Source organism: Pseudophryne corroboree, chromosome 7, assembly GCF_028390025.1.
Source record: "Pseudophryne corroboree isolate aPseCor3 chromosome 7, aPseCor3.hap2, whole genome shotgun sequence".
Taxonomy (NCBI): Eukaryota; Metazoa; Chordata; class Amphibia; order Anura; family Myobatrachidae; genus Pseudophryne; species Pseudophryne corroboree.
In genome coordinates, this window is record NC_086450.1 from 71774007 (window position 1) to 71797745 (window position 23739).

The 23739-nt window shown below is 43.3% G+C and overlaps 1 protein-coding gene across 1 annotated transcript in view; it reads right to left on the bottom strand.

The window, feature by feature from the left end:
• Positions 1-18803, bottom strand: part of COL18A1 (collagen type XVIII alpha 1 chain) — a 333914-nt gene extending 315111 nt beyond the window's left edge. The window contains exons 1-2 of the mRNA XM_063933311.1: positions 18621-18803; positions 18121-18185 (exon numbers count right to left, since the gene is read on the bottom strand). Coding sequence (XP_063789381.1) covers positions 18121-18185; positions 18621-18640 — 85 coding nt within the window. The 5' untranslated portion in view covers positions 18641-18803. The remainder of the gene's footprint in view (positions 1-18120; positions 18186-18620) is intronic.
• Positions 18804-23739: the final 4936 nt, after the last annotated feature.

The following is a 23739-nucleotide window of genomic DNA, read 5'->3' on the forward strand; positions in this document are numbered from 1 at the left end:
TCCTCATTAGAAGAGGCCGCAATACATTGCACAAAAAAAAACTATTTACGTAGATATAGTAGGTGACAGGAATGTATCTCAGATGCCAACTACACAAACTCAAGCAACACTGAAGTAAGGAGGCCATTTCATTCTTATAGCTTAACATCTGCATTTGAACGCAGCACAAATTGTGTGTGGTCGCTATTGTGTCATAATTAAACATCAGTAATTCCCAGCTAAAGTACAAGAGTAGATTAGTAACATAATAAATTCTAACGTCTTTCATCATTTCCCAGACAAGCTGCACAGACGCTTATGTGATCAATCAAGGAAATGCAACTGATAAGCCGAGGATTTATTGTGCTAGGTTAGCGGCCAGGTGACTCCTGATTTTTCTTTTAACACTTTGTGGCCTCAATGCATTTAAAGGCGATGAAGACATGTCTGGCACCCAAAGGGTGCACATCTGTTTTATGTATAAAAATATATATATATATATATTTAAAATAATTTGCACAGAATAAGGAAATTTTGTGGCAAACCTATGAAATTGCCAAACAAAAACACACTTATCTGATTGGCCAATTTGACGATATACCAAATCTGAACCAAACCTATGTGTATGTATGAACCACGATTATGCACAATCCTGGTGAATTATCAGAAGAATCTTATCCTTCATTGTAGTGATCAGTCATCCGCAGTTGCACTGCTGCACAGCTGCTTGGTGCATCCAAGGAATGCGCCGTGCAGGCAAGCTGTTGCCTTTACCTAGCAGAGCCGATGGCCACGCCCCCAAGGGTTTAGGGGGTGGGGCCAGCACAGAGCGGCATAAAGCCTTGTACCGGCCCTGGTTTGCTATGGGAAATCTCCACTCTTTACACTACTTGATACATCTTCCCCAATGTATGTTCTAAAAAAAACCAACATGGGTATTCCTATGTGTAACTGGAACTATGTTCAAAAGTCACTGCTTGGTAAATCCAAATACAGTAGACGTGTCATAATAAATGATTACTTGGCCACTACAGGTACTATTACATTGTAGGGGAAGCAGTTAGCTTCCCGACAGTCAATATACCAACGCCAGGATCCCGAAGTAGGAGGCACACAGCCGGCATCCCGATCGTCCGTACAGCGGGACGCGATGTTGTCCTGCCGCGTGTGGGGGGTGGGGGTTAGGTTTAGGCAGAAGAAGGGGTGTTAGGGTTAGGCTGCATAGCCGGGAAGGTTAGGGACCAGGGAAGGAGGGTTAGGCACATAGAAGGGGAGGTAAGGTTAGGCATCAAGCGGGGAGGGTTAGGTTTAGGCAGAGGGGAAGGGAGGGTTAGGGTTAGGCACAAAACAGGGAGGGTTAGGGTTAGGCATCCACAAAGGAGGGTTAGGCTAGGGGGCAGAGGAGGGTTAGGGAGCTTACTGGTGGGCTGTCGGGATTCCAATGGACGGAATGCCGCTGTCGGTATTCTATCCGTCGGCATTCTATCCATCGGCATATCATACTGATCCCTATTGTAGTATATAGATGGTACCTTATTCAACCTATTATAAATAAGTATGATATACTGAACATTATTGAAAAATGTAAATATATTTTCTACCATACTGTACTTGTTGAGCTATTTAAGAAGCATTCTAATGAAGAGCACTCGGCACTCATCCAAACAAGAGTACTCTGGCAATATACAGGTTGAGTATCCCATATCCAAATATTCCGAAATACGGAATATTCCGAAATACGGACTTTTTTGCGTGAGAGTGAGATAGTGAAACCTTTGTTTTTTGATGGCTCAATATACACAAACTTTGTTTAATACACACAGTTATTAAAAATATTGTATTAAATGACCTTCAGGCTGTGTGTATAAGGTGTATATGAAACATAAAAGAATTGTGTGACTATAGATACACTTTGTTCAGTTACAAAAAATATTGGCTAAAGTTACCTTCCAGCTGTGTGTATAAGGTGTATATGTAACATAAATGCATTCTGTGCTTAGATTTAGGTCCCATCACCTAGATATCTCATTATGTTAGGCAATTATTCCAAAATACGGAAAAATCCGATATCCAAAATACCTCTGGTCCCAAGCATTTTGGATAAGGGTTACTCAACCTGTAATATATTCTAAATATATCATTACTCTAGGCATTTTTGCCATATACATGCTTGTATATGCCACATTATTTACTTGTATTATCCTGTATGCAGATTACTCAGACAGTGGAAAATCTTAGCAATACTGTACATAAAATTACATGACAAAACAAGAGTCAAAACCCTTGGGAACAAATACAAATCCCCCCAAACTGCTAATATAAATGGCATGACCGGATCTCCTGCTGTGTGACTCATCCGTCTCAGGGGTTCTCAACCTTTTTGGCCATGGCCCAGATTGTGTCCGAGAATCATCTTTGCATCCCACTGTTCAGTCTTAACAACGAACTTCCTTTTAGCTGCACATAGAAGAAGCCTGAAAAGTAATCCTGCTGGATGACGGGTCGTCTGTGCAGCTGATTGGATGAGCTTTACGGCAACTTTTCTTGGAGCTATGTGTAACTTCTTCAGTCTGTCATACATAAAATTATATTGATTACAGGAGTCAGTAGGGGTGAGAAACTCCCCATCTGCATGGTTGGTGCTCTGGTAATTAGGGGTGAGCGGCACATTAACATGGAGAAATACATTCCCGGAGTTCTCCCAAAATTTTCTGAGGGGGAGATGTTTCAAGGGTTGGGCAGAGATAAAGCGGATAAATTGACCAAAGTAACCAATCAGCTTCTGTCATTTATGTAGTACAATCTTTGAAATTACAGTTACACAATTTTTACAGAGAGGAGGCAGCGACTAATGGGCGTGCATAGGTCTGTGGCTTAGTTGTAAGGGGGCATGGCCTCGCTGGGAATGCTGAACCCATGAACCACGTCCCCCATTTTCATCATACTGGGGCTTGACCAGTGTTCCGGAAACTGCTGGACAGCCTCAAGCCTCTTCTAGAGCCAGCACATTGTGTGTGGTTGAAAGAGCGAATGCGGACAGTTGGGAGGTACGCAGTTACTCTGGGCAGCTGCTCTACTTTATCTCTCTCCAATGCTTGCTATTTATCCCCTAGACTGTCCTAAAATCATCTGCCTTGTTATATACTGAAGGAGACTTTTAAACATGAGCCTAGGCAATGTTATGAACTGCTGCGGTGGCTCATTCCTGTTTGCATTCTGTTCATGTATTTTATGTTATATTTCTGTGTGCATGCCAGGTTTTCTCATGTACTTGTTGAGAGTACTGTTGCGGGCCGCCCTTGGTGAGTCTGTGTAACTGCAGCCTGTTTCTTGTATATGTGGCCTGTGCTGTCTCACCTGGCAGATAATTAGGCCATTACCTTGTGCCTGGCTTCAAGCCATCCTGTTTGGGGAGTGTTTTCTTTAATACCCAGCCGCCCTGCACCTGGAGCCGGTGATAGAAGATTATAGCTTCATGTCCAGTTTGTACCTGTGTCCAGGCCCAGTCCTATGGTGGAATCTTGTATTGGTGCTATTGTATTCCTTGTGGTATCCGGTTGGAATCCTGTGTATCCTGTCCTGACAGAGTCCTATGTGCATTACCCATTACTTGAGTTCCAGCTTTCTGTGAATCAGCCTGCCTCTGGCTAAGGCTCTAGTTCCAGTTTATGGTTCCAGGCGTCCTGTTCCCACTATCCACTCTGAGGGTTGTTTCCAGCTCATCTCCTGTTCTGCTTCCAGTGGATATAGCCTGGTTCTAGAGCACCTCGGAACTCCGGTGGTTTCTTCATACACCTCTCATGGTATCGTTAGTCCTGCGCCTCTGCCGTATTTGACGACAGAGGTCGCATCTTCCATTTATTTCAGCTGTGTATTTCTGCGGTGGCTTCCGCATAGCATTTGTTGTTTATTTGTAATGTTGTTGCACTATGCGGCTTTTGTTGTATTCTTTGAGTAGCGACGGTGTCGCAATCTGCGGTTCGACCGATTGCCTTTGTTCCCGTGCTGGGGTTTTGGCAGCCGCGCTGCACATAATCTGTTTATTGTTTTTCTCTGTATTCTCACCTGTTACTCGTCACGTTAGCCTTAGCTAGATTTCCCCTTATTCGCTCGCAGTCTCGGATGGCGCCTTGTTACCTAATAAGACCTGGGGGCATCGGAGTCTGTGCGGACCTAATTCACCCATTCAAATGCAGCTGCTAAAAGGCAGAATACTAGCTCTGCAGGCACCATCCGACCACTGGGAGGAGTAACGGAGTAGGTGTAGCTGCGACTATTCATTCCCAGCCGCAGCTCCACACGTGGGTTCTGGAACTTCCCAGTAGCCACCTGATCTCCAGAGTTCCAATTACTCGTTTCCTAACAGGCAATCTCTCGCAATTAAAATATCTAAAATATATTAAAAGAATAATTGAAAAAAATATATATAAAACCAGTGCTGAAAGTAGGGTGGTACGGGGTGGTACGCAGTATAACCAGCCCATCGCTGGGGCATAATTTATAAGGACATATTTTTGTAAAATTGTGTTAGTGGCATAACTGTGTGAAGCATAATATGTAAAAGGCATTCCGGTGTGTGGTATAATATGTAATGGACATTATGTGGCACAATGTGTAATGGGCATTACGGTGTGTGGAATAATATGTAATAGACATTATGTGGCACAATGTGTAATCGGCATTACGGTGTGTGGAATAATGTGTAATGGGTGTTATGGTGCCTGGCATAATGTGTAATAAGCATTACGGTGTGTGGCATAATGTGTAACGGGCATTACGGTGTGTGGCATAATGTGGCCATGCCCCTATTGTCATGTAGCCACTCCCCTAGTTTCGTGTGACTATGCCCCATCACGACACGCGACCACACCCATCTTTACTATCAGTACCACTAAGAAAAAAATTCTACTTGCACCACTATATATATTGTAGTAGAAAATAGTAAAGACAGCTAGAGGAAGGTTTTGGCTTCTCCATCACCATAACGTCATGATATTAGTAGCACCAGATTGTGTGTACTTAAAGATGATGCTATTATCTGTATTCTAAACTCATCAGGATGTAGGGGACAGATTCACAATTCTTCACATTCTTCGCTCCCTAGGCCTTGTCAAAGCCTGCACTTCTAGGAATGCTTACTCAGGAATCTGCCCTGATAATTGCAGATTAACAAAAAAAAAAAAAAAAAAGGCGAAACATGAGGAGATGAAAAGCCAGGGTATTCTTAAAGGAGCATATCTATGTGTGTGGACTCAATCACTTACGAAAGTCTTTATCTGCACCCTCCAATCACACTCTGTGGTTGCGGCAAAGAAATGAGGGACAAATCGTTTCACAGCGAGGGGCATAACAAAGACAATCAGCCTGGGATTAGCACAGGCTTGGGAACACATTGCTTAGTTTGGATGTATTATACAGCTGTGTAGTTGGCAGGCACAATGCAGAGCAAATCCCATTAATTAATAATTGCTGATTCATGCTTTACAAGACTGCTGCCTGGAAATGAACCCTGGATTATTCGGAGTATACTTGTCTGAGTGGGTAATGGTACAATTACTGTACATGGTATTAGACGCAGGATTCTACTCGGGTTACCTGGCCAAAAAAACCTTGCTTGTTTTTGCTCTTGGCCCGTAGAGGTGTGAGCAAGGCATTCCTTGCGTAATTACCCGGAATACAGTATATGTATGCAGCCACTCATCATTTTTAATTGAATGTTAGTGGTGCTCCAAGGTCACATCCAAATCCCAGATCCATACATTTTAGACCATTTATGTCATGGTTATCTGCACTCCAAAGAGGGGCTGGCCTGATATAAAATACTTTTTCATTCCAAAGCTATATCTAATGAAGTACTGGTACTATTTGTTGTCTTAGTGGGGTATGTATCAAACCTTATACAGCTGGGTACACACTAGATATGTCCTCCGATCCGGTGGATCTGACTTTCATATTGGGGCCCATCGTCCAGTGAGGGCCCAGCTGTTGAATACAGCATGGCCGCCGCCGTCACTCCTGGCATTGGCAAGTGTATACATCGCTGAGTTCTGTCGCCCACGATGTCGTGCTGGGTACACATCATTAGGGGGGACATTTACTAAGCAGTGATAAGAGCAGAGAAGTGAGCCAGTGGAAAAGTTGCCCCATCAACCAATCAGCAACTCTGTATCATTTTATAGTATGCAAATTATAGATCAGGCATGTCCAAACTGTGGCCCTCCAGCTGTTGTGAAACTACATATCCCAGCATGCCCTGACAGTTTTGCTGTCAGATAATGCTAAAGCTGTGTCAGGGCATGCTGGGATGTGTAGTTTCTCAACAGCTGGAGGGCCGCAGTTTGGACGTGCCTGTTATAGATGTTACTTCAGTGCTGATTGGTTGCCATGGGCAACTTCTCCACTGGCTCACTTCTCTGCTCTTATCACTGCTTAATAAATGTCCCCCCTAAGTGTGTACCCAGCTTTAAGAGAACAAGTGGTTATAATTTTTATAGAATGTATTAATAAACAATCTACAACCCAACTTCTGCAGCAAATAAAGAGAAATCATTAGACCTAAACACTGTAAGAATACAGTGTCTATGGGGTTGGGTATGGAATCCCGGCAGCCAGGATAATGGCGCTCAGAAAACCGACGCTGGTATCCTGGCAGCAGGGCAAGCATTAGAAAGCCCCTTGCGGGCTTGCTATGCTCGCCACGCTGAGGGCTCGGTGGCTCGCTGCGCTCGCTACAGCTTCTAATCCCACTCTATGGGTGTCGTGGACATCCATGAGTGAGAATATCCCTGGCACAGCTGTCGTCATTCTCGGCGGTCAGGATCCCGGCATCTGTATTCTGACCACCGAGATCCGGACCGCCGGGATATTAACTACATCCCATATCTATCATCTCTCTCTAATAAATATATATATATATATATATGGAATACATATGTTGGACCAGTAGATGGGATGCCAGGTGTTACTATACCGACAGCGGCATCCTGTCTGCCAGAATCCTGTCAGGATTCCGGTGCTGGTCTTCTGATCGCTGGGATCCCGACAGCCGGTATATTAACTGCATCCCACATATATCAGGGACGTGCGGTGAGCTAAATGGCTCAGGAGGCACTGGCTAGTACCAGAGCCAGATATACACACAAAATATGAGCCCAAGGGTTCATGTGGGCATTATACACAGGTGCAGCAGTATATACTGCTGGAAATTTGGTGAGTTTTGATTAGAGATGTGCATAAAATGCACTGCCTTCCCTGCCATAGACTTTTTACTCCAGAGATTTGGCTATAAAAATGATTAAAATAATGCAAAGGAAATAACTATAATATATTATCTGTATTATTTTTCATATACTTTATATAGTCAAAACTCTGGCATATACATTAGTATGACAGGAAAGGCTCTGCCTCACCTCGCCACATGTCAGTGATATATATATATATATATATATATATATATATATATATATGAGAGAGAGAGAGAGAGAGAGAGATCTCCAATACAATAAACAGTTTGTGCTATCCAGAACCAAACTTAGGGCAGTACGGATAATGTAATGGTTAGCATTACTGCCTCACAGCACTGAGGTCATGGGTTTGATTCCCACCATGGCCCAACTGTGTGGAGTTTGTATATTCTCCCCGTACTTGTGTGGGTTTCTTCCGGGTACTCCAGTTTCTTCCCACAATCCAAAAATATACTGGTAAGTTAATTGGATCCCAACAAAAATTAACCCTAGCGTGAATGTGTGTGCGTGTACATGTGATAGGGAATATAGATTGTAAGCTCCACTGGGGCAAGGACTGATGTGAATGGCCAAATATTCTCTGGAAAGCGCTGCAGAATATGTGTGCACTATATAAATAACTGGTAATAAATAAACTTTGGGCCTGGCATTACTTCCATTCAAGCTTTAGCTTTTGAACCTTTAAAATTTAGCAAACTGAATTTATTCGGTGCCATTTTGAAAAAGGAAGACAGATAGACATATTTATTGCGTGTACATAATTGTAAAAATACAGTGAAATACCTCGCAAGGAAATGACAAATATCACTTTAATTTAATTTAAAATGAACTGATGGTGCTTAGAAATAGACACTGGCCATATTTATTTCTGTGTGAGGTCTAGTATTCCGGTTCGGCGTGTTCCCCTCGAGACACACGCAAACTGATTTGCAGTAAATCTGGGTACAGAACGCACAGCAAAACAGTCGACCTCCCAGATGTAAAATGAAACAGTGATGTCAGCATATACTTTAATACAGCTTTCTACACCACCATGTACAACCCCTTGCCCACACCTTGATGTGAAACAAAAGGTTTCACCTTCCCTTCCTGGCAATTTGTTCCATGACTAAGATGCCAAGGATTTCTTCTATTACCGTAAGACTTCAATAATCCTACACCAGACTAATTCTGTTCTAACTCATAAACCATGATCCCGGAGTAGTACAGCAAATCCTTTTCTCAGTCTCTACTAATTTTGCCTCCACTCAACCATTTTATAGGCTAATTTCAAAAATTGAACTGTTTTATGTATGCAACATAAAAGCCCTAATTAAAATCAATAAATGTGCAGTTTTGAAATTGCATTAATGAGGAATGACTGCTTATATAGCTATGATTACTCTTTTAGATGTAATAGAGAGAGATATAATAAAAAATAACTGCAGGCAGGGAACTATGAGGCTTTAATTTGGTATAGAGAGTGTCTTGCGCAGGCTTGCTGGAGACCGTACATACAGCCCCTCCCCCCCCCCCCCTGGTAAAAACAGCAAACAATGAGGGAAATTTTGGAGAAGCCCCGCCCCCTCCTTCCCATTACAGCTCTCACTGGCTGCCTGCAAGGGGTTGCAAATTGTAGGATATACTGTATGTTTAAAATGCACATTTTTTCTTGCAAAATGTTGATTCAAATGATTATTAACTATATGTGATTGGAGACATGAGCGTCTGTGGAGATGTAGTACAACTGTATGATTCAATAAGACCATGACACTCATCCGATCAGGAGCAAGCAGTCATTTTTGACCTGTCACACCCACTATACCAACAGGGCTAGGTGGCCCAGGACACTAGCTGACAGTGCTGTCGGTACACGGCACCTTGCCCCCCGGCCCAGCCCGCCACTGGCCTCTGCTTGTGACCCTCGCACACTGTCACATATATATTCCAACTGAGATTTCCAGTCATGAAAACTATGTGCACAGCAGTTTTCACATATGGCGTCCCCAGATGGACAGTGCTAAGCTTATTGGACATTAAATGTTACTTTATTTCATGTGCAAAAGTCAAAAATTCTGCATATCCATATGTGGCACCACATAGAGATAAATAGAGTTCTATTTCCACAGGAGATTTTCTCTCGGGCCCTGGTTCTCACGCACAGACCTCAGTCTCGGCCTAGCGCATCCGCCTGTCTCCTGGCAACCATCACATAAACAGCAGTAAGCTTAGCTTACCTCTGTTTGCTAAATACTGAACTAATGTCATAACCCCTTTTAGCATCAAAAACGAGAGCTAAAGGGTCTATGACTTGTTAGTCATGTCCCTTTTATTGATAGAAACATTGAATGTGCCTCAAAATAATAAATGATTTTTAATATACTGAGGGCTTTAATTACCAGGTGCCCGTCAATGTGACTGAGGCCATTCAATCATGAGCAGCCACTCACCTCTGCCATCAGGTAGATCAGGGCTGAGGGGTCTATTTACTAAGCCTTGAATAGAGATAAAGTACCAGCCAGTCAGCTCCTAACTGCCATGTCACAGGCTGTGTTTGAAAAATGACAGTTAGGAGGTGATTGGCTGGTAATTTATCTCCATTCAAGGCTTAGTAAATACAGACCCCTGGGTCACCAGTGTTACAGGGACAGGATGCAGCATTAGACATGTTACAGGACAACCATCATCCCTGTAATTAATTGCCTACAGCATGAATGAATGGTGATGGTCCCAACTGTAAGAATGAGGCTGGAGAGCAGGACAGTTACCGCTAACAGGGAAAGCAACTGAGTCACGGCAGGAACGGTTGAGTAACAGCTGACGCAATGGGATCCCTATGCAATAGATATCTGAATAATAGAGATTTGGGCATAGTCAGCAGAAGACTTCACTACTTTTAGTCATCGGTGTAATAAGTTATGTATAATCCGCAATAATTGTCATTCAGTAACAGCACCAGCCCACCTCTACAGTGAATCTGTATTATAATCATGGATGGCCTGTCCTGAGATTGACTTTTGCAGACGAAGGGAAGGAGGGGGAGAGGGAGGGGGGGGGGGGGGATTAGGGCGGGGGAGGGGGCGTAGGCCTCCACCTGGCAAAACCAGTATAGTTGTTGTTGTTGTTGTTATTATCATAATTTTATATACAATACAAGGGTTCCACATCGCCTAACAAAGGGGCCAATTCAGTAAGGTTAGCAAATTCTGCTAATCAGCAGAATTTGCAAACTATTAGCACGCATGCTGGGGGCCGCCCAGCATGCTGACCGGGTAGAAGTGACCATGTAATAAAGGGTAAGGATGAAAGATGGCTGGGTTTGATGAAGTAGTGGGTCTTGTGAGCCCGTTTAACGTTTTGTAGAGATGTGGAGAGTCTGATAGGGAGAGGTAGAGAATTCCAGAAGTAGGGAGCACCACAGCCAAAATCTTGAGGGCCGGAATGGGAGGAAGTAATCAGCTAGCAGGAGAGTAAAGGCCCATATAGACGGGCCGATGTGCGAGAGATGTGTGCTGATCGTCGCTCAGCACAGCGCGATCTGTGCTGAGCGTGCGGGGGGAGAACGGGGGGCCGCTCATTTCATCCAGCGGGTGAAATGAGCGACCCGCTAGATTGGCCTGCACGGCAGGCCAATCTAGCACCAGCACCAGCACACGGAGCGATCCTGCTTAAATTCTAAGCAATCTAGTCAGATTGCTTAGACTATCGCTCCGTGAGTACCCCCCTGTATATAAACATATATTGGGTTTATTTACTAACAACACAGTGCAAAAGTGCAGTCACTTGTTGCAAACAATTAACAATTAGTTTAGGTTGATTTAGAGCAAGTTATGTAATCAAAGCAAATTTGTGACTGTTTGCTTTGGGTTTTTGCACATTTCCACTCTGTTAGTAAATGACGCGCTCTCAGCACAGGAAGGCAAAAGAACCTTAATTTTAAAAAGGTAATCCTAAGGATTTGATTCTAATCTGCCAACGACAATTAGCTCCTTTGCGCACCCATATTACAATGTACCTATCCTAGGAGTTAAGCCTAACCTGGCCCTAAAAGACACATATACAATCGATAAGTAATTAAAATAAAATATAAATGTATTGCTATACTATAAAAAAGAATCTGTGTACAATAACAAGTTACTAAAGGGTATTGTGTCAAGCCATTATTGGTGGAGATCTCTAGGCGCTATCCCCTTGTTTTGTTACCAAGGTACTTAGGGGTCTATTCATAAAGCAGTGTAAAAAAGTGGAGTAGTGAGTCAGTGGAGAAGTTGCCCATGGCAACCAATCAGTGTTGAGGTAACATTTATAAAGTGCATTCTATAAAAGACCCCTTAGGGGTCTATTCACGAAGCAGTGAAAGTGTGGAGAAGTGAGCCAGTGGAGAAGTTGCCCATGGCAACCAATCAGCTGCTATGTATAATTTTATAGAATGCAAATTATAAATGTTACTTCAATGCTGATTGGTTGCCATGAGCAACTTCTCCACTGGCTCACTTCTCCACACTTTTCACTGCTTCATGAATAGACCCCTTAATGTCAGGTGGTAGGTGGGTGGAACATTAACTGTATCCCTGAGGTAAGTTGATAAGTAGACAAAGAAAGATTATGCAAATACATGTTTTGTATCTTTTTTAGAAAGGTCATATTTGAGAACGGTCTTGGAAATATCAATTTCAGGTCAGATCGAGCCGAATCAAGCCGATATAGGAATAATTCAATTTAAATATGTTTTCTTATTTCCACTTCTTTTTTTGTATTGCTTCCTAAGGCCTGTTGATCAGGTACCTTACGCTAAAGCTGGCCATACATCAGGACGATATCTTTCCAACCAGCCAACTAGTTGGCTGGTTGGAAAGATAATGTGGCAGTGTGTGGGAGCAAACGATTATCAGCCGTTTGCTCCCACACGCTGAAAAACGGACAGAAACGGTTTGTCCAACTAGTTGGGAAAATCAAACCTGTTTGATTTTCCCAACCAATCGTTCAGGTGTAGGGGAAACTTTCCCCCCAACTGAACGATAAGTAGGCGGACACTGCCTGCCAGTGTCCGCCTACTGCGCCGGCAGCATGAAAAGCCCTCCCCCCTCCAATTACCTGTGACAGCGGGCTGTGCGGGGCCTGAAAAGGGGGCGGAGCTACGGCGGCACGAGGGGGCGGAGCTACACGGAATAGAGGGGCGGAGCTATACGGGACCAGACAGCTTTGCAGTGACGGCCAGCCAGACTTGGTAAGTGGAGGGTGAGAGAGAAGTGTGTGTGTGTGTGTGTGTGTGTGTGTGTGTGTGTGTGTATATATATGTGTGAATTGTGTGTGTGTGAGGTATGTCTGTGTGTGCGCGCTTTATGGACGCCACTGCTGGGGGGGCCATTACATGCAAGGACGCTACTACTATAGGGGGGGCATTACGTATAAGGACGCTACTATTGCTGGGGGCGGGGGCATTACATATAACGATACTACTGCTGGGGGGGCATTATGTATAAGGACGCTACTATTACTGGGGGGGCATTACCTATAACAATGCTACTACTACTGGGGGGCATTATGTATAAGAACGCTACTACTACATGGGGGCAATACATATAACGATGCTACTACTACTGGGGGGGCATTATGTATAAGAACGCTACTACTACAGGGGGGCATTACATATAACGATGCTACTACTACTGGGAGGGCATTATGTATAAGGAGGCTACTAATACTGGGGGGGCATTACATATAAGGACGCTACTACTGGGGGGGCATTATGTATAAGGACTCTTACTACTGGGGGGCATTATGTATAAGGACGGTGCTACTACTACTGGGAGGGCATTACATGTAAGGATGCTACTACTACTGGGGGGGCATTATGTATAAGGATGCTACTACTACTGGGGGGGCATTATGTATAAGGACGGTACTACTACTGGGGGCACATTACGTATAAGGATGCTACTACTACAGGGGTGGCATTACGTATAAGGACGCTGGATCAGATGAGTATAATTATCTTTTATTTTCAGGTACCCGTGGATTCTACTTGGAGAAGAGGACCGACTGCTTCGTGTCAACATAGGTAAGTATGTGTGTGTCGACATGTGTGAAATAAAGTTTTACTGTCACGGTGTGTGTCTCCTGTTTTTATTTGGGTATTTTTTTTCCATTAGAACTACAGGTACCAGCGGGCCCGTTTTTCTCCCGCATGCTGGTACTTGTGGTTCTCCAAGTACCAGCTTGCGGGGGAGGCTTGCTGGGATTTGTAGCACTACTGGAAAAAACAATATTCTTTCAATTTTCTCAAGGCTATCAGCCCCCCATCCGCAGCCCTTGGATGGGGGGGACAGCCTCGGGCTTCACCCCTGGCCCTTGGGTGGCTGGGGGGGGGGACCCCTTGATTGAAGTGGTCCCCACTCGCCCAGGGTACCCCGGCCAGGGGTGACTAGTTGGATATTTAATGCCATGGCCGCAGGGCACTGTATAAAAGTGACCCCCGGCTGTGGCATTATCTGTCCAGCTAGTGGAGCCTGATGCTGGTGTAAAAAATATGGGGGACCCCTACTCTTTTTGTCCCCCGTATTTTTTGCACCAGCACCAGGCGCAGAGCCCGGTGCTGGTTTTAAAAATACGGGGGATCCCCTGTCCGTTTTTCCCCCGATTTTTAGAACCAGGACCGGCTCGAAGAGCCCGAGGCTGGTTATGCTTTGGAGGGGGAACCCCACGCAATTTTTTTTCGGGTTTTTCCCATTCCATTTAAAAAAAAATATATATATATAATAATCTTTTAAAAAATATATAAATAATACTTGTGCCTCCAAAAAAGAGGGCACCAGGCAAGCTGTACATTTTACTACATTGGGAGTGCCGAATATCTACATCTTATATATATATATATATATATATATATATATATATATATATTGCCTTGGCAGCCCAACCATGCTGGTATCCATAGTTCAGTATAAAAATAAGTAAATCTAATAAATGTATGGTGGTGAAAGAAAAGCCCAGTTTCACTGAAAAAAAGACACTTCTGCATGTTTTGAAATTAAAAAACAAAAACAAAACTGAAGAACTGTAGGCAGGCACTGTCCGCCTACTTCGGTGACATCACAAGTTGGACAGAAGTTGGAAGGTTGGTAGGTCTGATGAAAAGTTGGTGAGATGTGTGGGGCACTGTTTTAGTTGAACAGACAAGTTGGATGGTTGGAAGTTTGGAGTGTTGGAGAAAAGTTGGTCTGATGTATGGCTAGCATAAGTGGTGTAGTCATGATGTATTTGACCCATGTGCCATTGAGTTGCCATCTACAAATGCTATATCATAAGAGGTTGTGACCGTTTTCTTCCAACAAAACTTTGTTTTGATTGATATGCACATGTAGGTGGTTTATGTTTAATGGGCAAATGTGCAGAATTTGTCATCATGTCTGAAAAAGTTATTTTTGCAAGATCAGTCCCTATCTCAGGTTACCGGCACAAGCAATATTCTTTCAAATTATACTCCTTCAAAATAACAAAACTGTTCTAATGTGATCAGTAACAATACAACATATGGACATTCTACCTAGGTAATAAATGCAAGTTCTGCATGTTTTCAGTCAAAGTTACATGGATGCTTCATTTTACAAGTCAACAAAGCCTTTTTGATCATATCTCATTATGTAAGAAACACTAAACCTCCGTCATTATGACAATCTGCTCTCACATCTCTCAGCCCCCATTCACTGCCTGAACCTTACACTGATGTTACTTCTACAATTACCCAGGTTAATAATCCAATAATGCGATACAGATGTAACTGTCGCTGTTACGCCAATTGTTATGGAGGTTGAAAACCAAACAATACTCAGGTTATAACGGATTTGTTACACATGACGTGATTAATAGTTATTGTATGAAATTTTCTGTGAAAATTTTAGTCAGAGTTTATGTTCTGGGTACTTTGCTTTTGGATACAATAGACAGACAGATAATATTAGGCATATACAGTACAATAGGATAGTGCCACCTACATGCCAGATTGTTATGAAGAATGGGAGAACGTTTGCAGGATTTCGCTCGTGTCTCAAATTGGCCAAATAACTTTGGAATTTAATTTTTACCTCAGCGAAACTTAGGGCGTACCCACATAGAGTTATGATACCTATGTCTCATATAGGCATTGGGATCATGGATTCGGTTCTGGGCAGGGCCCTATCTGTGTGGAATTTCTATGTTTTACCACTGTGTTTGTGTGGGCTTCCTCCAGAAGTTCCACTTTTCTTCCCAGTGTTGGACTGGGGCATGAAGGGCCCACCAAGGGAATCCAGTGGTAGGGACCCATGTTTAGGGGTGTGGCCAGCTGCCATAGAGGCTTTGCTAACAATTATACCCCTTTTCCACTAGCTCTTTTAAACACGGGTAAATGCGCGGGGGCGCGCATTTATCCGTGTTTTTCCCTAGTGGAAACGGGTCCCCCGGCAAATTCCCGGATCAAGTGATCCGGGAATCCTACCCTGGTAGCTAGCCGGGTTCAACCCGGCTAGCTGTCTAGTGTGAACGGGAGCCGTGTCGAGGCGACACGGCTCCCATTCACAGTGCATAGGAAGGGCGGCGCTGGGAGATCATGTGATCTCCCAGCGCCGCCCCTGCCGCGTCACTAGCGCGTCACCAACCCGGCAATTGCCGGGTTGGTGAGCGCTGTCTGCAGGGGGCTGTAGCACGGGTCGCAGCCATGTCAGACGACACAGCTGCGACCCGTGCTACGCTAGTGGAAAAGGGGTATAAGAGTGCATGGTCTGGGTCCCTTGATAAAATAAATATATATATATATATATATATATATATATACTGCTAGTGCATGCATGATACTATACAAGATTAATAACAGCAATGCTCTGTAGAATATACACTATAGTCCTGTGCAACGTAAGATAATGTATAATTCAAGTGCACAGTCCCTAGAGGATGAGGTGGGCCTCCCAGGCAGGGGGCCCCACTGGGATTTCCCATGTACCCCTGTGGGCCAATCTAACCCTGTTTCTTCCACACTTCTAAGACATATGGGATATGGGTATGTTCATTGAAATAAACCCTAGTGTGTGTCTACATGTGGTAGGTAACATAGTTTATAAGCAGAGGTGCTCTAAGAGAGGAGGATGCTTGTGTGCTGGCTCTTATCGGACCCCTCCACTCTGGCGGTGCAGACGTGCCAGAGTCAACTGCGCATGTACAGGTCTCCGGGAACATGGCACCTGCGCCGCTTTCCCGGGGACATCTCTATTATGCATGCGCCAATCACCGGAAAATGGCCACGGCAGCAATTTTCCCAGTGATTTTAGCAGCTCCGCAGCCACCGCTGTAAAGTGATGCGTAATATGTGGGCAGTATATACATACAATACACTGTTTATACATATAAAAAAGCTACAGACATAATTTTAACTGATAACTTTCAAGCTGGTAACACATTAGGCAATCCTGCATCCTCATGCTGGTTCTGTACAATCAATCGGTCTCCAATTCGGCCACATACGTAAGTAGACAAATTGGATTATATATGACAATTGGCCCCTCAGGTAGAGAGACCGGATCACTTCTGACATCAGTGTGACCAATTCAAGATGAGGCAGACCAATCACCGTCTTCCTTTACCAATATGCTGTAAAAGGGAATTATTATTGGGAATTATAGTCCATAGCCCAGTTGTCTGCAAAATTGCATGTTCTTTGACCAACACAACACAAACCTGGTTTCACAGAACATTCTGGCAGTTGTAGTTAAACAACATCAGGAAAAGTCCTAACATCATACTGTAGTTCTAATTTAGTGCAAAATGACCCATTATTGTAGAGTCATAGATACCGTACAGGAAGAAGTAGGTAACATGACCCGTCTACCAGACTCTTGGCTATGAACGCACATGGAATATCAAGTTTAACAGATTTTGGATGCAAGAATAAGCTTGTCTCAGACATGCCAGTTACACGAGAATTATGTAATAGGTGCTTTAATATCTGCTATCTGAATAAAATACAAAGGAACGTCATGCAATTGCTGATAGGCTTCAGCTTTACGTCACTATAGCATTGAGGACAAATAGTGCAAGGGCCAGATTAAATCTGTTCAGATTATATCAATATCACCCATTGAAAGTAAACACTTCCCACAAAGACATAATACAATGATAGAGGCTGTATAAAACCACCCACTGCATGGCAAGACTGAAATCGCATAAATATAATGTCATAATGGTTCAGATTTAAAATTAGGAATAAGGAATGAATAAAAAAGTGTCATATAAATGTAATATCCAGTACAATATTGTGAAAATGATTATAATAATAGTACTGTTGATACACAAAGCAATTGACCGATCAGTTGGAGTGCAGTTTTGCAAATATTTTGAGTGCTTTGATCAAAAAGCAACAAAAAGTTGTCGCAAACAAGTCTACTAAAATTTCAGGGTCCCTGTAGATTTCATTACAGTCCACTCTGCTTCTGTGCTAAATATATCGGCCAAGGGCAAGTTCCAAAACTGTGGCTTTAAACGAATAAATCCACTTGTCCTACAAATTCTAAGCACCAGACCTTACTCAGGGCCGGTCATAAACTATATAAAGAGTATATAAAGAGTATACGAGACTATTAAATGTTAACACATATTGAACCTGTAACTACGTTCAGCTTCTATGTAACTTGGTAGAAATAGCGCAGCCGGCTAGATAGGTAAAGATGTGATTTTAGCAGAACAGGGAACACAGCAAGGGGCCATCACATGAGTGTCACCCCACCCCCACTACTCTTTTCAATGTCCCACTCCATCACCTCCCCTAATCCCTAAATAACTCCTTGAAGTTTCAATGCACTTTACTTCACAGCAAAAAAAAAGAGAAGAGAAAAGACAAGGAGCTGTTCTGGAGCCTGAAATGAAACTCCGGCACCAAGGCTCTCCTTACCTTTGTCTTGGCATGTGACCAGGAGGGCAAGATAGGAAACATATAGCAGCAAGACCTCCTTACACCTGCAAGAACATTGAGCAATGTAAACAATCTGAGAGTATATAAAGTACAACATAACTGCTACCCAGTGCAATAAAAAGAGGGGGACACACAGCACAGGGGTACAACACATTGCAGCCAGAAAGAAAAGGAGGCGCTGAGGAATCGTACAAAGGGGGCTCAACAAAAAGTGACCTGGGCAGAAGTAGTACACACAAAGTTGTAAGTGGAATGGAAAAGTAACACAACTCGCTGACTAAACTGAAGACACAAAGTTTGCATGAAATACATTTATACACTAGCAGCTCTGTTGAATGGCAGAGCACTGAGAAGAACACATAAGTACTTTTGATTAAACATGCATTTAATGCCACTGGGGTAGCCATGCACAGAGCAGTATACAGTGATACAATGTAAAGTGACTTTATTCTACTTTTATAGTAGTTGCAGCTCCTTACCTGAGGATCATCTTATGCATGTGAGGGTGGATGAGTCTGAAGTAGCCCTGCTGCACTCTCACACACACACTGTTAGCTGTGCACACACTCACACACCCGGCTGTTCTCGCTCTGCTTTGTGATAAGAAGACTGGAGGGTGCAGAACAGTGGAGCGACCGTCTGCAGGGTCCTAGCGCCCACCCATCTAGCTGTCCTCTACAGAAGGCAGTACTTGTTAGTTGTTAAGGCGTTATTTCCCCCCCAAACTGTCAGTGAATCACTGTCTGGGAAGGACAAAAAATCTAATACAGTCAGTAGAGTCCAAGGATACAAGCTCAAAGTATCAAGGATAGGGTTAAGAAAGCTGGCACTCCTTATGGACAAAGTGATAAGAAGTATCAGGGCACATCTGTATAAGGGAAGAGAGACAAGGGCACCACTTCTTAACAATCACTGTATATAATAATAATAATAATAATAATAATAAAAAAAATTTTTTATTATTATTATTATTATTATTATTATTATTATTAATAAGAGGAAGAAGAATAAGCGGAAACACCTTTAGATAAGCAATACATATTTATTTCCACTTATCTGCAAGATGTTTGGAGCACAAGCAGGTCTTTAGTTATTGCTAACTTATAATAATCATTTTATAATAGTAATAGGTATGTAATTAATGCCCTAAAATTTGCAATATTTGGACAAAGTTATCCTATACCACTCCTGCAGTATGCTTGTGAAGTGTTGGATCTGGGTGTGAAATGTTCGCAGGACTTCACTGTACATTTAAATGAAAAACAAATGTTTGAAAATATAAATATAAAAGTACACCAAGGATCGGTCATTAATTTCATTAACTGTGACATGATTAATTGTACATTCCCAGCTACTGGAAATTCATTTGTAACTAGTTACCAGCTGTCAACATGATGGGACAACATACAAGTAATGTCAGCGCCGGCGGCTGTGCATGCCTGAACGGAGCAACAATTGAATTGCTCTGTTGGGTGCCATCTAGTGGCTGCCGGCATGCAAAACAGTTTAATTTCCCCCCATACAGGTGAGGAGCAGGGTAAGGGTACCCAAACGGTGTATACATTTCATCTCAGCCTGTGCAAGTCGTTTTTCTAAGTCCTTCGTTCTCCACTTTTGATGTACCACTTGTATGCCCCAAAAGTTCCTCAAACAACAAGTATTGGAGCTATGTACTCCCTTAAAGTGGGAAGAGACACTTTAAGAGAGTACTTAAAGAACGAAGGACTTAGAAAAACGACTTGCACAGGCTGAGATGAAATGTATACACCGTTTGGGCACCCTTACCCCCAGGGGTCTCAACGGGGATTTCGAATTGAAATGTTTTCTCACTTAGTGCATGTCTTTATGAACTTCTACCTTTACTATCATACACTGCTATATATATCCCCTGATATGAGATCGCTAATTTTTATTTGTTTTGTTTTTGTTTTCTATGTAATATATGCCAGTTCGGGACTTTGTTCTTGGGACTTTATATATAAATATATATATGGTATTCTATCTATGGCTGCGGAGAGCAGACTATGGGACTTCCTGATTTATGGAACGTGTGAATAGCTAAGTTGTGCGTCTAGGGAGAACAGGAAACATCAACTCCTGAGACGCATGTGAAACGCAAGATCTACTTCCGGTTCCGGCTACTGATGGCGTGGAACGCAAGAGTTATTTCCGGTTCCGGCTACTGACGGCAGTGGCGCATGCGCTCCTTCGGGCGCGCGATGTTTAATGAGATGGACATCACCTGAGATCCCTAATGGATCGCCTTTATAAACTGCCTTGTGGAGTTAATGGGTCATGCTTCTGAAGAAGGACTTAACGTCCGATACGCATTAAGCATGACCTCTGTTTTATCCTGTTAGCTGACTCTGACACCAACCGACTTTACCATCTGCTTGGAGATCGACCCTGTATGCTGCTGGGCATCCGGAGAGCCTGTCTGCATCCCACATCGTTTACATCTGTGGTCCTGGGTCCCTCTTGGTGATATACCCGTTGTGCCAATTTATGGAGTCTATATTGACATGCTGTTGTATTTTAACCTTTTTGTAAATTTAATCTGTGGTATTAAACCTGTGCGTGCTTTTAATCCGTACTACACTATGGTTTGCCATTTTTAGTACCTCTCATTATTCTCATTCATATTGGGAAGAGAGGTACTTCTTGTTTCAGGTTTATTAAGGATCTACCAGTCCTACCTGTGTCCTGTATGTGAAAGAAAAAGATTTTTCCAGTAAATTACTATTCCATTTGGTCCATCATTGAGGATTATCATCCTATTAAGGGTGAATGTATTCATTTCATATCATTATGTCCGTCATGTCACACATGGGGTTAATATGGTAATTGGTGAGCGCTTTCTTTGTATGTGCACAATTTCTGCCTCCATGTACTTGTTTTGTTGATGTGTGGAATACACTTCTATTTTGCACACCGATAGCTGCTCACTAAGTTTTGTTGCGCATATACACCGACAACATCTGTTGCAAAATTATGCTAATCCAGAAAGATTACTATTTTATACTTCAGATTACTGATAGATATGAAGTGATAGTATTAATGATAGCAGTTGGAGGTTATACAGTGGAAGAATGGGAAAGCATGGGACCCGCTACTCTGCTAACCTACAAAGCCTTAAACCACTCCTCCGCTACATACATCTACAACATCACCTCTCTTCACACTCCTCCCTGCCCCTTTGCTCCTCCTCTGACCAATGTCTTTTCTCTACATTGGTCACCCTGTCTCACACTTGCCTTCAAAATTTCACTCAAGGTGCTCCCATGTTCCGATACTCTCTCCCTTGCCCAGTCAGACTCTCAGCTAGTCACCAGAGATTTAAATGCACCCATGGCCGCCGAGAATGGCCACAGGCCCGGCCACTGGAGATGCATGGGCAAATCGGGGGGGCCGTGGAAATGCCCCCTCAAAACACTTTAAAAAAATAGTATGTGCACAGGGGCACATTCAGCTGACGCTGCACCCTGGCCTCCGCCAGGCCCCTCTTACAAGTCCAGGACAGGGTAATTAATACCTGCTCCCCCCCTCCCCCTCTCTGCGCCAGTGAACACACCCATAAAATGTATCTTTTTATTAAAGCCTACCAGCCCTCCTGGTAACGCATCACTAATCTCCTCCAACCCTCAACCTTGTATCTTTTGAAGGTCACCCTCCATTTACCCTTCCCCTTAGTATGCATGTGTATTTGCACCAACATTCAAGGGCACCAGCAGTTGATACAGATATAAGTGTCCATTTATCAATGTAATGTGATCTGGGTACGATATTAGTGCCCAGGATCGCATTGCAGAATGTGATCACTTTGGGAGAATGTATCACCCGGCACAAACAGAAACAGGGGCTCCGAAAGGAGCCCATCCCTGCAATGTGATGAGTGCGGTGCCAGGGCTGCAGCGCATGCGAGGTTAACCTGAAAACCATGCACAGTGGCCATTTCCATTGTAGGGTTCCTGGGGAACCATGCCGAATCTACACCTGTGATGTGTAGCCCATAGGCTACTGCTATCTTGAGATGGCGGTAGCTGCGGGGACCAATATCCGTAATGCTTCGCATTGCGGATATTGGTAAAGCAGGCAGCATTGCATCCCCCATAGAAACCTATGGGGGATGCGGGTTTATACTTCATACATCCAGATGATACAGCGGGTGTACCCTTCATACATGTAGGTGATACCTAATATTTGAGGCTAACCCCCAAAAATGGGTGTTTTTGGGTAAAAAGATGCAAATATTGCTTGATAAACGGGACACTTAATATTTCTCCATATGGTCTGTATATATTACAGCCATGGCCAAAAGTTTTGAGAATGACACAAGTATTGGTTTTCACAAAGTTTGCTGCTTCAGTGTTTTCAGACCTTTTTGTCAGATGTTACTATGGTATACTGAAGTAAAATTACAAGCATTTCACAAGTGTCAAATGTTTTATTGACAATTACATTAAGTTTATGCAAAAAGTAATATTTGCAGTGTCCACCCTTGTTTTTCAAGACCTCTGCAATTCACCCTGGCATGCTGTCAATCAACTTCTGGGCCACATACTGACTGATGGCTGCCCATTCTTGCCTAATCAATGCTTGGAGTATGTCAGAATTTGTGGGGTTTTGTTTGTCAACCTGCCTCTTGAGGATTGACCACAAGTTCTCAATGGGATTAAGGTCTGGGGATTTTTCTGGCAATGGACCCAAAATTTTGATGTTTTGTTCCATGAGCCACTTAGTAATCACTTTTGCCTTATGGCAATGTGCTCCATCATGCTGGAAAAGGGATTGTTTGTCACCAAACTGTTCTTGGATGGTTGGGAGAAGTTGCTCTTGGTTTTGGTACCATTCTTTATTCATGGCTGTGTTCTTAGGCAAGATTGTGAGTGAGCCCACTCCCTTGGCTGAGAACATCCCCACACATGAATGGTCTCAGGATGCTTTACTGTTAGCATGACACAGGACTGATGGTAGCACTCACCTTTCCTTCTCCAGACAAGCATTTTCCAGATGCCTCAAACAATCTGAAAGGGGATTCATCAGAGAAAATGGCTTTACCCCAGTCATCAGCAGTCCAATCCCTGTACATTTTGCAGAATATCAATCTGTCCCTTATGTTTCTCCTGATGAGAAGTGGCTTCTTTGTCGCCCTTCTTGACACCAGGCCAGCCTCCAAAAGTCTTCCCCTCATTGTGCGTGCAGATGCACTCACACCCGCCGGCTGCCATTCCTGAGCAAGCTCTGCACTGGTGGTGCCCCGATCCCGCAGCTGAATCAACTTTAAGAGACAGACCTGGCGCCTGCCGGACGTTTTTGGGTGCCCTGAAGCCTTCTTCACAACTATTGAACCTCCCTCCTTGAAGTTCTTGATGATCCGATAAATGGTTGATTTAGGTGCAATCTTACTAGCAGCAATATCCTTGCTTGTGAAGCCCTTTTTATGCAAATAAATTATGACTGCATGTGTTTCCTTGCAGGTAACCATGGTTAACAGAGGAAGAACAATGATTTCAAGCACCACCCTCCTTTTGAAGCTTCCAATCTGTTATTCTAACTCAATCAGCATGACAGAGTGATCTCCAGCCTAGTCCTCATCAA